Source organism: Pararge aegeria, chromosome 14, assembly GCF_905163445.1.
Source record: "Pararge aegeria chromosome 14, ilParAegt1.1, whole genome shotgun sequence".
Taxonomy (NCBI): Eukaryota; Metazoa; Arthropoda; class Insecta; order Lepidoptera; family Nymphalidae; genus Pararge; species Pararge aegeria.
Genome location: NC_053193.1, coordinates 12857847 through 12873577, shown reverse-complemented (window position 1 = coordinate 12873577; position 15731 = coordinate 12857847). Strand labels below are relative to the sequence as shown.

The following is a 15731-nucleotide window of genomic DNA, read 5'->3' as shown; positions in this document are numbered from 1 at the left end:
AAAAAAAAAGAAGACGAGAATAGACTGCTGGTGGTACAAATATTATAATACATACATGCGAATAACTACATGCTAATACATAAACTAGTGTACACAAAAAGATAAAAAGTAAATAATATAATTAATAAATAAATATAAAAATGAACTAATATATATAATAACAACACTTACATATTTAAATACTATAACATACAATAAATGAGTAAGTGTATACATACTATTAATAGTCGTTAACAATATAATGGGCCTTAACTGCTCTTTTAAATATCGCCAGTGATTTGGATCTCTTTATGGTTTATCATACATATACTGCCCTGCTACAGAAAAACAGTTTTTTTAGTAGATCTAAATAAAAAATTGCACGAATATACCTATTCTCTTATCATAATAACAACCCATTACCGGCCCACTATAGGGAATGGGTCTCCTTGGACAATGAGAAGGGGTTAAGGTCTTAGTCAACCATTTGCGGATAATGAGAAAAGTATACAAACTTTCGCATTTATAATATTAGTAGTTTTGTGATAGATGGATGGATGGCTTCACGTGCTTACTGTAGGTACCAATTTGACGGGAATTTGGTACAGTGGCGTGCATAGAGGGTATGCAGATTACATAAAATTACAAAAATCTCCAGTACGAGTTATATATAACTTAAGGGCAGGCATTTTAAGTTACTTACCCCTAAATTTTTACAACTCGTACTGGATTAATACAACTCATTTTATATCATCTGCATACCCTGAGCATACCCTCTACGCACGCCATTGGAGGTAGATGATACCCTGGATTTATAATATGTTGTTTGTACATAGGCTAATTTTTATACCGTAAGAATGTACAATTCCCGCAGAATTTATGATAATTAAGAAAAAACGCGGACAAAGCTATATAGAAAACTGGTATTTATGCATGTGTTCTTTTGCAGGTTCTTCATAATAACGTTCCTGTTCCCGCGAACATGGCTTCTCTACGTAGCCAGTGTGATGATCGGCGCGGGCGCAGCTGCCATTTGGACTGGACAGGGCAACTATCTCACATTGAACAGCGATGCGGAAACCATTTCCAGGAACTCAGGAGTCTTTTGGGCTATGCTGCAATGCAGGTGGGTCTTTGAATATTTTTTTTTTTAACACTTTAATTCTTCGGTTGTTTTCTTAACTATCTCGTTTGTCTAGTGGTTGGCATGCTCAACTACGGCTCTCACTCGGCCCCTGTGTTAGAATCCCCGATCTGCTGATTTTTTTTAAAAACCACCTAGATTTCTGTAGACCATGGTATATTTTTAAACTATGTCCTGTCTTGTACATAAATGAGCGGATAATATTCAAATGCCTCAACAGATATTTATAAATTATATGTATCTCGACCCAGTCAGCAAGAAATCCGCATCAAAATAGGTCCATTCGTTTGGGACATATGATGCCACTGGCAATCAAAATATTTGTATGGAAAATTTCATCAAAATAAGTTAAGCTGGCAATCTATGCATAGGTAACAAATGTTTTTGTTTCAATTGTCTGATAAGTACAGCAGTTTTTCAGTTTTTCAATATTATCCTATGTCCATCTTCAGGATGTAAGCCACAGCTGCACACATTTATAATATTATTATGGTTTTATCAAAGCAAATTATTAGCCATTTTAGTCACATCGTCTATTACTATAAAATGGTAATTGATTACCTTATTTATATGAGGCGACAAAAGGAAATAAATATATTATCTGCTCAAACGTTATTGTGATGTCACAACAATTTAATGTTGTACCTATTTATTCCGTACGTAAGTTGTAACGCTATCTATACTTTTATACTAATGTTATAAAAAGGAAAGATTTATTTCCTTGTTTATTTGTAATCGATAAACTATAAAAATACTGTACCAATATTAATATAATTTTACTACTAGAGAGCTTTTTATCCAAGAGTAACAGAGGCCACATTTTATATCAGTAATAATTTTTCAACCTGAAATAATAGTATTTGCTTGCGCCTAGAAAATAAAATTATTTCTATCTAAGAAGAAAATATAATTTGATTTCGTATCGCAATTTTTAGACATAGTATATTAATGCTTACAAAAAGAGTCGTTCTATTATGAAGTTGGCTTCATAGTATTGGTACTATGTAGAAAAACGTTGCCTTTTACAGCTGGTTTATATACATAGTTTATTGGGTCTTACAGTTTAGGAGATTATAATAACTAAACGGGACGTATGTTTACGTCTATGAGTAAGGTATACGATTGCCCAACATTACATTACCTTACGACCCTTAGCTTACATGGGTGAAATTATGAGCAACTGCTAATACGATATATAAGGATTGTAACGGTTGAACTGCTTTATTGAAATCCAATAAGTACTATGTGGGCGTGTACCTACCGGTGACAAAAGCAGTAAGTAGGCTAGTCATCTTGGCATTTAATCATCGCAAAAGCTTATTGTTTATTTTTTTTCGAGATTCATTGAATGCAGTCGGAGCAAAGACCTTTCGAGACGCGGAACCCAGTTTTAATTTTATTATTATGAGATTTTCCATCTGACAGACGTGATGTTACACTAATGATGATGATGATTTAAGTTCTTAGTATAAATATCAAGAAAAAGAGGTAGCTAACATCAACATATCATCTTATCTTAATATATATAAATCTCCTGTCACGATGTTTGTCCGCGATGGACTCCTAAACTACTTAACCGATTTTAAATTAAATTGGCACACCGTGAGCAGTCTGGTCCAACTTAAGAGATAGCATAGACCTTTAATTATAGTCGCAATTTTATTTTATTGCAAATTATTTGTCTATAATTAATTTACAGTCACATGTTTTATATATATACTACTATACTCATTTAAGGCTTAGCGATACTGAATACTTTAAAAACAAAATCAAACGCAGACGAAGTCGTGGGTAAGAGCTAGTATATTATAGGCATGATATGTTACATTGCTATTAATACACAGTAAAATTGACTATAATCAAAACACGTGGAAGCGTGCTAGCCAAGTTTTACCTAAGAGATAGAAACTGGCGATGCATCTACCGTGTGTTATATTACACGAACCATCTGGAAAAACTTTTTCCACTTTAATAACTCAAAATCCATTGTACACATGAAATTTGGTTTATTCATTGAAATTTCTTAAAATTCAATATTTCGTCTTTGCAGTTTATTCTTCGGCAACCTGTTCGTGTTCATCAAGTTCCAAGGCAAAACGCACATAGATTTGGAGACACGGAACGTTGTGTTCGGTGCGTTGACCGCGGTTTGCGTTGTGGGAATGGTTTTCCTGATGATGCTGAGACCTGCGAGGCGCACGCCCGTCCTTGATGATGTAAAGGTGATTCTATGTTTATTTTTCTGATTATTAGAGTGCCCGAGTATTGCGAAATGAGATAGAAAGGACTTAAACTATTAATAATCTTTAGTTTTTCACATTGCAAAAAAAATATATGTTAGCCTTGAAGTTATTTTGTGACTGAATAGTTGTCTGTTTTCACGATTCAGTAAAATTATCTCAATTAAAAAAAATTAAGACTCAGAGTCAGCTATATTTCTCTAAAATGCCTGGTTTGGCGCCCGTAACGTAAGACATTGCTCAAGGGGGTAACCCCTTGTTGAACAATCTACTATTACATTTCGTATAAAAATAAGAAGAACTTTATGTATAGGTTTTAGACAAAATTGTTTGCTATTTCAACAGTGTAAAATACTAGATATATAGATGCCTTACAGATTATCTTATAGATATTACAACCGCCCAGACGTTTCCATTCAAGTGGAAGATTTCCTTTAAGGAGCTGTTACATTAAGTAAAAGATAAAAGCTTATGTGTGTCAGGGTCGATGTGCTATAATCTCGATATTACGGTCTGTGCTTTTTTAACCGACTTCCTCTAAAAAGGAGGCGGTTATTAATTCGATTTTTTTTGTATACGAGTATGTTCAACTATAACTATTTGAATTTTTTTTTTTCAAACCGATTTTTTTTTTTTCATTCCGAAAATTTCCAATTTACATTTCATATAGAGCTAATGAAGAAGTTCGGTGACAAACCTCCAATGCTCCTATCGCATAAATATGTGCATCATCATCACAATCACACAATATAACATCACACCTATACTCTCTTTAACCCAGATTTATTATTATTTATTATTATTTTTTTTACGCAGATTTATCCAGTATATATAATACATTTTCTATCAAAGTTAGTAGTAGATGCATAATTACCAAGCATGATTTATTCACAAAATATTTAGTTTTAGTTGGTATATAATTAATTTCAAAAGTCAGTTTTTTTTTGTTATTTTTTTTTTTACTGGCCCAGTCAGCGCTACCTCGTTATTCTAGTATCTACAAACTTAGCATGTTCGGATAATACGGATGAGTTATGAGTTGGAATTTCCCGGTCGATTCCTGAACTGAGCTGTACTTTTTTTTTTTTTTGCAATTTTTGTTGCTTATAATAATAACTAGCGGACCCCAGCGCCATCTGTCGGGCTGATTTGTGAATCTAAACCATCCAGGGTGCCACCCAAACGCATACCGAAAAATTCATTCAAATCGGTCCGGCCGTTTAGGAGGAGTTCAGTGAGATACACACGCACACAAGAAATATATATATAAAGATTAAACATACAAAAAATAATCAGTAATCCCCACACCACCAGTGTCTTCTCTTTGAAACCATAATTCTAATTAATAAAAACTTATTTACTAAAACTATATAGGTAACTATTATAGCTAACTTAATTTTTTTCCTGTGAAGAAAATTTTACCCAAACATGTATAGCGCGGCATGTTTTTTCTATTGCTGAGAAGATCTTTATAGATTAATTGTATATAGGTATGTTGTTTGACCCTAATTTTGAAATACTCAGCATCCTAATATCGGGGTTTTCTGAAAATAATTTCTTAGTACCAGTTTAGTGTTAGGGCGTTATTTTATTTTGTTTGATGGGAGCCTTCTACTGTTGCCACTATGCCGTGCCGCCAAGCCACTAGCAATTAAGCCACTTTCTATGTCCATGCCTGTAGAACTGCCCTATCTATATAACGTACTATTAGAGTTAAAGTCTTGCCGTAGAAATTACATAGGTGCACTGCTTCTTAAAAAAAAAACCTTTTTGATACTTTTTGTGGAGTGTCACGGCTTGTCCCTTGACTTCTAAAAATGCGCGGAGATCACTAATCTTAGCCATCCCATTGTTGGGGTACTTTTATTTTCTTAACTCTTTATCACCGTATCTTATCAACCTATTGCTGGCCCACTATAGGCAGATATGAGAAGGAGTTAAGGCCGTAGTCCACCAAGCTGGATTTAGACCCAGTGCGGATTGGTGGACTTCACAAGCCTTTGAGGGCATTATGGAGAACTCTCAGGCATGCAGGTTGCCTCACGATGTTCTCCTTTACCGCTAACAAGAGATATTTCAATCGTAAAATATCTTAGTTAAAATTTATTGTTTATTATGGTTTTATTAGTTTCATTATGAGGATATTTTATTTTTTTTGCGGGCGCCGCTGACAAATTTCCTAACTTGTAAGAGCGCCCTTGGCTTAACAAGGTTGGGAACCCCTGGTCTAGACAAAGAAAACGCACATTTATTTTTACAATTTCCTGATTCGTGTAATACTAACCTTTTGAACTTTCGATTGTGTATCTTGGAATAAGGGTCAAACGACAAATAAAGTATCCAGTAATCATATGACTATATGCATATCAGTGTGAAGCTCATTAAAAAGCCTTAAAGCGGAGCGGTCAAGGGGATCTGGTGTGAAAATATTTTATCTGAATTTAAAGTACCTATCTTTACCTAAATGTTTAGCCTAGCTTGTTTTGGGCTCGTAGTACTTCTGTTGAACGCAAAACTCTAAACAAAAACTAAATTAACAGGTTTAAAAGTAGTAAGTAGGCGAACGTAAGAACCGTTTTTACGAAGTTTATTGTCGAAAAAGGAATTCATCAATCGTGTAGTAACCGTTAAACTTAGGAAAAGGTAGATCTAATATCACCTTCGGTATCATGTTATAAAAGTTTATACCCATCCCAACAAAAGATTTCTGTACTTTGCTCAGACGATACGCAGTTATCACTAATTTATGTCCGTTTCTAGTGAGTCCATTGCTTATATCTACATTTTGTTTTAAATAACAACTAATGTGACTTTTTGTTTAAAATGTGCTACACAGCGCACGGATCAGATGACTCAGATGACTGATGAATGTTTTTATGAATAATTAACATAAATACTAGTATTAACACCCAGACAGACACTCAAAAACATTTATTTTCATCACACAAACATTTTCCAGTTGAGGGAATCGACCCCACGGCCTTGGACTCAGAAAGCAGGGTCGCTGCCCAATGCGCCAATCGGCGGTCTAAATATTTTTTATAGTAGTAATTGACAGGCCAAGCACATAGTCCACGTTCCTGATAAGTTAAAAACCATCGCCGATAAGCAGCAAGCAACACTTCGCGAGAAATCCAAGGAACCAGTGGCGGGTTTGTAGTCCCCGCCGCTCTAGGCCCCAGGCCATGTGACGCCCCTTTCTCAGCAACATCATTATAGACTTATCTTCTCTTCTTTGCCATAGCTTTATCCCATCATTTGGGGTCGGCTCTCCTCGTCTTTCTGCGCCAGGACTCTCTGTCTTGGGTTGTCACGTCAATTAGATTTGCGTTTTTAATATCCTTGGTCACCGTCGTCCACCACGTGGAAGCAGGGCGTCCTCTTAGATAGATAGAATAGACTATAATAATAATAATAATAATAATAATATTATTATGGTATTATTATAGTAGGCGTATTGTGAGGAGGTTCCTCACTCTGGAGGTTGCTTGGGCATTCAAAAGCCCGCAAGCGGAGGGTGGTTTTTTTTTTATAATTTTAAGTGTTTTTAATTTTTTTAAGCATTGTTAAGAATAAAAAAAAATTAAAAGGAATAAATGATAGAAATAATAATAATAATAAAAATATTTATTAACCACAATAAATAAATAAATTACAACATACTACAAGAGGACAGAGAAAAAGAAAAAAAAATATAATAATTTAGGCGTACGTTGCTTCGTTGTGGTCAACGGGTCACCTACTCAGCTCTTTGCCGCAGCACCATGGCAGTAAATGCCAAGGAATACTACAACGCTGAACTAGCTGACTAGATACTTAATTTTCCAGTAAAATTTACCATCAGTGTTTTTTTTTTCGCACGATTTGCCGCCCTAGGCCCGGGCCTACCGCCACTGCAAGGAACGCGTCATGTGCCCGGAATTACACGGGCAACCACACACTTCATACCGACACACAGCAATGCTACTTGGCGGCAGAATAAGCAAGGCACTTTCCCGCACAAGATCTGTCACAATTTTCTCCTTGTACTAAAACAAAAAAGTCTACTTACACTAGAATCAATCCTTGGAGATGTAGACTCTCTAAAGCACAATTGCTGTTGTTTTAGGAATCGCGCAATGTGAACTGTAAGACCTGTTAATAAAAAAGAAGGGGTAGTGAGAAGAGGGTTATTGACAGTCACGTCATATTTGTTTCAGAGCGAGATTGTCCCAGTACAAGAAGCCGAAGGCCCCATGGAAGCTTTCAGAGGCGCCCTTAGACTTTTTTGCACCGGAGATATGATTTTGCTGAGCGCTGCGTTCGTTTATACAGGTTTGTTAGTTGTTTTATTTGGTGCAAAATAATGGCTTACTTGTTAAATTTATCACCTGGTGGATACAAATGCCGTGGTTTTAATTTCGTGAGATAAAAAGTAGCCTCTGCTACTCTCCGCCCTTTTAACTCTATGCCGATGTGTGATGATGATAAATGTACTCCAATTATTAAGTGCTTAGTTTTAGCGTGCAGGAAGGACAAACAAACTTACAAACAAACGCATTTTCTCATTGCTAATATCAGTAAGGATGCAGATATTGTTAAGGCTTTGGAATAAAAAAACCTGATGACTCTTCTAAGACTTTAATCAACCCTTCAAAACAAGGTTCCAGAACACGCTTCCAATCGCCCGTAAATCAAATTCAAATTCAAAATTCATTTATTTCAAGTAGGCCTAATTAATAAGCACTTATGAAACGTAAAAACTGTTTGTAGTGACTCTACTACTGGTTCGGAAGGCAGATTCCACTGAGAAGAGCCGGCAAGAAACTCAGCAGATTGATCTTTTCCAACATCATTTTAAAGTTTAACAATCTTTAGAATTTTTATGTTTTGTGAGAGATGAGAGCGGAGTGGCCTGCTTCCAAGCAGCCTTGTCGTTTAGGAATTCATCAATCGTGTAGTAACCACGATTTATTAAATGTGTTTTAATATATTGTTTACAGTGGCGTGCACTTCATACATGCACAAAAGCACTGCATACCCAAATTATTTTATATAACTAGTATTGAAGGGGAAATTTTTCCATTTTATGCCATTTACCTGCTTTATGCATACCCTGGTCGCAAACCCTGTGCACGCCACTGATTGTTTAAACTTAAGTAAAGGTAGATCTAATATTACCTTCGGTATCATGTTATAAAAGCATATACCCATCCCCACAAAGGATTTCTGTACTTTTCTCAGACGATATGCAGATATCACTAATTTATGTCCGTTTCTAGTTAGTCGACTGTTTATATCGACTTTTTGTTTATAATTACTTATGTTTTGTTTAATAAAGATAATATTATTATAAATATATTGCGAGGCTACTGTAAGTATACCTATTTCTTTAAATTTGGTACGAAGGGATTCGCGTGAGTTTATATATATTGTGTTAGTATTAATCGAGTTCAGATTGGTACCAGATATCACTAGATTCGCTTACAAAATGCTTCACTTCTTTCTTAGAGCAGACTGATTCTGTGACTTTATACTTTATCTGCGGTCTAGAACTTTCTTTTTATGGCAATAATATACAAAAGGAGTTATCCAGAACAATTTTGATTGACAATTCTCGACATTATTTTGTTGCGTCGTAGGGATTTAACGCGGGACATAACTTTGGTCACCTGTCTATGTTAGCCGTGTAGGTAGGATACCTTAATAAGGTTGCAATTTTGTGAAATCATGTTTAAATTTCAGGTGTGGAGTTATCCTTCTTCAGTGGCGTATACAGTCCCAGCATCGGATTCACGCTCGCGATGGGAGACAATGCGAAGCAGCTGGTTGGTCTTTCGGGAGTGTTCATCGGTTTGGGGGAAGTCCTCGGTAAGTCATTTACGGTGTTGTCAGTACCTCACAGTAGCGCGCTAATTTAAATCGAGCGTATTGTAACTAAACCAACTGGGTCCTCTTAAAAATTTCTCCGTGAGGTTTCATACTTTCTTAAATAAGACTGGCACATGATCATCCAGAGGCTAAGACCCCAACCTTGTTGTCCCATAATAACTCAAGACTTTTAGAGCATCAGAAGCAACGAGTTCACAAGTCCTGAATTCCCCTAAATGGCATTAAAATAGGATCTAGATAACCACAAGACCCCATTATCAATATCATGTCTCCTTCACCTCATCATTCAATCCATCATAGCATATTCAACTTTATCTCCCTACTCCAGGCATTCATATCTCCGTAAAACGGCATAGTGGATTCACTATGTATCACGCCTTCCTCTTAGTAAAGGAAGAAGTCTTTATGGTACCATTATCTCTTATTGAAATAATGGTAGTTGCGAGCCCCAACTCACGCATCGCAACGGTGGACTCCTACCCGAGCTCGGACTAGAAACAAGTCGATTTAGTACGTCTCTAAACCCAATTATTGGGCCAGGTTGATCGGATTTGGTTACGAAATAAATTTATGAGGTCTGATTTTCTTTCGGTATTACGTTCTTTTAAAATATTGTTTATTAAGCGAGTAGGGTAGATTCGTAACCAACTCAGCATGTATTTATAAAAACGCATACATTACTCCAAAAAGTTACAGGGGCGTGCCGGGGATGGAATTCGGTCCCCCCGAAAATAGGCCGAAAAGCTATTAGGCTAGCACTGACCGAACTTTCGAACCATCATCATCATGTCAACCAATTTGCCCTTGTTACGATACCGTAATACTTGTATTCCGTAACAAATACTTGTTACGTAGGTTTTAAGTGGTACTCAAGTAGTTTCATTGGTATTGGGAGCTCTTTATACCGTTGATTGTTTTGTATAACCTCTGTTTGTACACACCCTCATAGAGTGATTCGATCAGTCAAGTGGACACCATTTCAGTAAAGGACATTTATTAGTATCTATACACTTTAATATATTTTTACGAGCTGTTGCCCGCGACTTCGTCTGCGTTTGATTTTGTTTTTCGATGTGGCATTAAATTTAGTTGTAGAGCTAAAAAAAGTATTCAGTATCGCTAAGCCTTAAATGAGGGGTTTGCTGCTGTCCACTGAGGAGTTCTGTCCTTTATCTTCAACCACAGTTTGGGATATACATAACGGGACATATTATAACCTCTATAGTACAAAAATAATTATTTAAGTCTGTTATAATTTGTCGGAGTTATTGTGTAAAATCGTCAAACACTTTCATCCCCTCTCCCAAAGGAACCGAGCTTAATGTCGGGATAAAAAGTATTCTATATTACTTTTAACACTTCCAAGAATATGTGTACAAAGTTTGTTGAGGATGGAAGGAGGAGGAAGTAGTTTTTGCGTGAAAGCGTAACAAACAAACATACATTGACATTTATAATATTAGTAGGCATAGGGATATAGTACTATATACCTTTTAACAATGGGTAGTAAATCGACAATGTCTTATAATAAAAATGGACCTTAGATACATTGGCTCTTGTCGCTGGTCTAACAAAAGTTGTCTGTAAAGGATGGCTTACATTAATGCTGTTAATTAAGTTTAATATTTGAGGGGGTTAGAATTTTCTGTTCTTTTCTATTGATGCCAACACTAATGTACCCAAATCTCTGAAATAAACTTAACTGAGTGGTTTAAAGTTATTGCCATCCATGTCATAACCTTCTGTGTAGACAAAGATAGCGCTATTTTTAGACCAGTTCAATGATGAGCGGATCAGTACATCAGAAATAGCTAGATTGTCTGTATCTTCTATTTCTCCTTTTAAATGCGTAAAAAGCAAAATTCAAAATTCATTTATTTCAAGTAGGCCTAATATAAGCACTTTAGAAACGTCAAGTCTGTATGTGTGTAGTGACTCTTCCACCACCACAAGGACACACCTTGTCGGGTATCCTTCTTCAATGTTATTGTCTTTGTTACAGGAGGAGCACTATTCGGTATTCTTGGTAGCAAAACGACCCGTTGGGGCCGCGATCCAGTCGTTATCATGGGATATCTCATCCACATGACCAGCTTCTTCCTAATTTTCATCAATCTCCCCAACGCTGCACCCTTCGGCGACACCATGGACGTTTCCTACATCGGGCCATCTCCTTACCTCGCGATGTTCTGCAGTTTCCTACTAGGATTTGGAGACGCTTGTTATAATACACAGATTTACTCTATTTTGGGTGGAAAGTACGCCGATAATAGTACATCTGCATTTGCGCTATTCAAGTTCACTCAGGTTAGTATGGTTTTGTATAAACCTCGCTTTGAACTATTTTTCTTCTCTTATTTTATATCTTTCTTCTTTATTGGAGGAGTACTAAAGTTACTATTAAAATTTTGTAAACATATCTAAAACAATATAATTATATGTGACTTTTCAAGGGCTTGTGATTGTCTTGTACAACTTAAACTTTTATGTTTATTTTATAGCAGATACTCTTAATTTTTTTTGATTTGGATCTCAAAGGTGATTTTAGTGATCTCATATTCAAAGGGGTGTCTCCCAAGGTGACCTATTCGGATCTCTTCTATTTTTACTTTATATTGATGACCTAATGACGTGCTAGCACTTTTTAATTTCTTAATAATATGGTTTTATTTGTTTACAGTCATTAGCCGCAGCGGCATGCTTCTTCTACTCATCCCGGGCGCCATTGTCAGTGCAATTAGGTGTACTTGCGATCCTGGGCTCTGCGGGCACAGCTGCCTTTTGCCGCGTGGAATGGCGGGCACGAGCCAGAGCACGCGCCGCCGCACTAGAGTCAATCGATGATAAATTATCACCCGCAACTCATTCGCTCGCCGATAACACACTACACTATGATTGAGCTATCTGTAGTTTATGATGCCCTGGTTTATTAGCTGAGGCCTGAGACATACAAACAAGTAAATAAATTATTTGAGACTCGGTAAGAAAACATTCCGAACCAGAAGTAGATTAATTATATACCTGTAGTTCTACTAGATTCTTCATAAGCATTTGGAAAAAAAAATATTTAAGTGAAAAATTAATATTGGATTTTAGTAATTTGTAGAGTTATAACAATGTTTCGCAATTTCACAATTGTTACACAATTTGGAGAAAAAATAAAAATAAGGTTTTAGTGTAAGATTTAGAAGTAAAAATACTGAAGCATTTATATAAAACCATGCTTTTATGTGACAATTATGCATTAAGATGCTTAGAGCATTGAGGACAACTTTTTTGGTTAAAATAGAGAAACATAGTTGAATAACTAGTTATTTCTCAGACGATATCTTGCTACGAATAGCAAGATCGCCTGTGGAAATAAATTGAATAATTTTGCAGGTATATGTATTCAATAATAATCGAATATTATGTTATGAGAAATCCGAATATCGTCATTAATAGTCCCATATTGGGTAATTGCGTAATTGCCATTTATGCGTTTCATTAAATTTTGTGCAAGTATGCCTTTGATTATATTACAATGGGGTTAGAAAATCCATACTATTGTTTCAATGTAAAACTTTTGTGTTCGGCTCCTAGAAATCCTTCGGAGAGGGCCCCCATCCCGGAGACAAATACAGAATACTTTTTAACCCGGTTTTAGTAGTATGTTTCCTATGTTTGGATCAACCGCTGAACCTATCTTAACGTAATTTAGTATAGAGATTGATTGCATCCTGGATATCGACAAAGAATACTTTAAAAGCCGAGAAATTAAAAAAAAAAAAACATTATAGATACAGATAGAGAAATAAGATAAAATAATTATTTAATTTTATAAATTCGACGAATTTTTATTAAACTGGTGTTTAGTATTTTGCACTAATGAAAAATAAAAAAAGTATTTAAAAAATATATTACTATTGTTCCAAACTGTTTCGAATTACAGCGTTATGGAATTATTCAGACGATATGTATGGAAACGGATTTCTAATTATGGTCTGCGACCGATAGGGCCTGAAATGTGATTTTTGAACTTAAAAGTTCAAACTTGTTAGTATTATCACGATTATGACTGGAAGCAGGTGCGGGACACGAGCTGGCATAACCCTGATGTATGTTTTAAATTCTGTAGTGTTTTGTATAAAAAAGTCCAGATTAATGTTCCTGGAATTTATGCTTAAGCTTATATTAAGAGCCTGTTTCTTCAACTTGCGATAAACGTTGGATAGCTTAATAATTTTGTCTTTATCATATGATCTAGGAACTTTTTCACCAACTTCTAATAAGTATTGGATAGCTTTTTCATAATTTTTGTCTTTCTCATTTGACATAAAGTTCGAAAGGGACAAAACTTTCGTTTAGGCTATCCAACACTTACCAGAGGGTTATGAAGCAGGCCCTCAATGGAATTTAAATAAAAAATGAACGTTAATGTTAACATAGGCCTACGTAAAGAGATTATTTATGTAAACAAATGAATTTATTTCCATGCAAGGTAGAACACAGATTCTAATTGTAATTTTATCTCCCGAACGCATAAAAAGAAAGTTTACATTAATTATAATTTTTTTTTAGTAGAAATTTTACCTTTGTTTAGTACAAATATAACACTTTAGAAATATAAAATATGCATCAGTGGATATGTTTCAGATAATTTTTATTATTATTTAAGCGTACAGTTTGTTCTAACTTTAGCTTTAGTACAAGATTTGGCTCGCTCGCAATCGAGAAGTCGCTTTCGAGAATGCATGAAGACTCCAAAACTAGCGTCATTAGATCTATTTCCCTTTGACGATACAGAGTTTGGTACTCGAAAACGACGCCTCAATTACAAGCGAGCAAATCATGTCTAAGACTACCTGTTGCATGTGAAAAGAGCCTCGATTGCACAAATGTTATAAAGCACAAGTCAACCGCCAGCACTCTTTTTGCATGGCGCAATATACTTAGGTTAATTACTAAATAATGTCTAACATTCCATGTTACTATGTGCATTCAATTAACTACTCATAAACTACTACTAGATATATATGTATAAACATTTTGGACAAGTAAAGTTTTCAATGTAATAGAAATAGATATAATGTTACTAATTTCTTAACGTTTGAGCTTTATAGCATGCATTCTTAAATTGAATATGATTTAAATAGTGCTGCCTCAATAATTGGGGTATGCTGAAGTTTCAGGCTGGTAGTTTCTGAGATAAATGCATTCAAAAATACAAACATTCCAGCTTCATTATGTTAGTATATAGATATAAACATTACTCAAGGCAACTGTTAACTGACAAGTGTGGTATTTGTAAATACTTGTAATGTTATATAATATAATAGAAAAGTTATTTGTTATAAATATTATAGTGATTTATTTCTTACGTATATATAAAAATCCGTAAATCATGAATTAGCAATATAATCTAGTCAAATATATATTTTTGATTTGCCAATTTTTTTTTGAACAATGAAATTTGTAATGCAGCTATTTTTCGTTAACCAAAATGTACATACAATATTATTATGAAATAATTAATTAAATACATATTTTATTAACAAATCTTTTTGTTTTATTCCATAGCTCATGTAGCTATGTGTCAAAGAGAGGGGGTATGTGCAAAATTTTATTCCTATTTAAATATTTATATTAGAATAAAAAAACTTGAGAGTTGCACTTTTTCGCCCCAGCAGTACTAGCACGGACAGGAGACCAAAATTATATCCTCCGACAAGGGATATAATTAACATGTCCAACTGCTAAAGAAAGGGAACAAGGAATAGGAGGAGTTTACCCCAGTTTATTATAATACATATATTCTTTGGATATTATTTCCACTTGAACGCTAGTGGTTTGAAAGTTCATAAAGCTGTGGGAGAAGATACATTTTTATCATTTCCCCAAGAATATTTGTCTCCTGCCCATGACAATTTTCATTAAAAACTCTAACCTGGATAGGTTACTTCTTTGAAAGTATTTAGTTGTTAGGTAGTGACCCTTTTAGTGAGAGGGCTCCCCGCACACTCCCCTACCTAGCCCTAGGGTAGTAACTTCATCCGCCACTGATAGTTCATAATTTTATAGAGCTGTTGGCTGTTGCCTGCATTTTTTACTGTTTTTTTCAAATCCCGTTGGAATCGTTTTTTTCCTGAGATAAAAATTAGTCTATGTTACTCTCCATCTTTTCAACTAACTCTATGACAAAAAAAAAAGTTGTTGGTTTGTTTGTTTAGTGCGTCAAGGAGGACAAATAAACAAAAATACTTTCGCATTTAAAATATTATTAGAAAGGATACTTTGTTTTTTGAAAAAAAGAAAAGAGTTAGTTGAATGGCAATCACAAACATACGATTTTTGTTTAGGCAAGTTCATCAGCTAAAGACAGCTATGAAATTCAATATTTATAACCATTTCATCACCCCCTTCTAGGAAAGCACACCCCTACATAAGCTGCATCATCACTGAGGGCTCACTGCAATTAAGAGCTAGATTATGGATTATACTAACCATCCATCATAGAA

General features: G+C 35.1%; 1 protein-coding gene across 1 annotated transcript in view; it reads left to right on the top strand.

Annotated features, from left to right (window-relative positions):
* LOC120629305 (UNC93-like protein MFSD11) overlaps window positions 1-14712 on the top strand; it is a 39500-nt gene extending 24788 nt beyond the window's left edge. Inside the window, exons 3-8 of the mRNA XM_039898212.1 lie at window positions 929-1105; window positions 3174-3345; window positions 7563-7677; window positions 9088-9213; window positions 11237-11541; window positions 11915-14712. Coding sequence (XP_039754146.1) covers window positions 929-1105; window positions 3174-3345; window positions 7563-7677; window positions 9088-9213; window positions 11237-11541; window positions 11915-12133 — 1114 coding nt within the window. The 3' untranslated portion in view covers window positions 12134-14712. The remainder of the gene's footprint in view (window positions 1-928; window positions 1106-3173; window positions 3346-7562; window positions 7678-9087; window positions 9214-11236; window positions 11542-11914) is intronic.
* Window positions 14713-15731: the final 1019 nt, after the last annotated feature.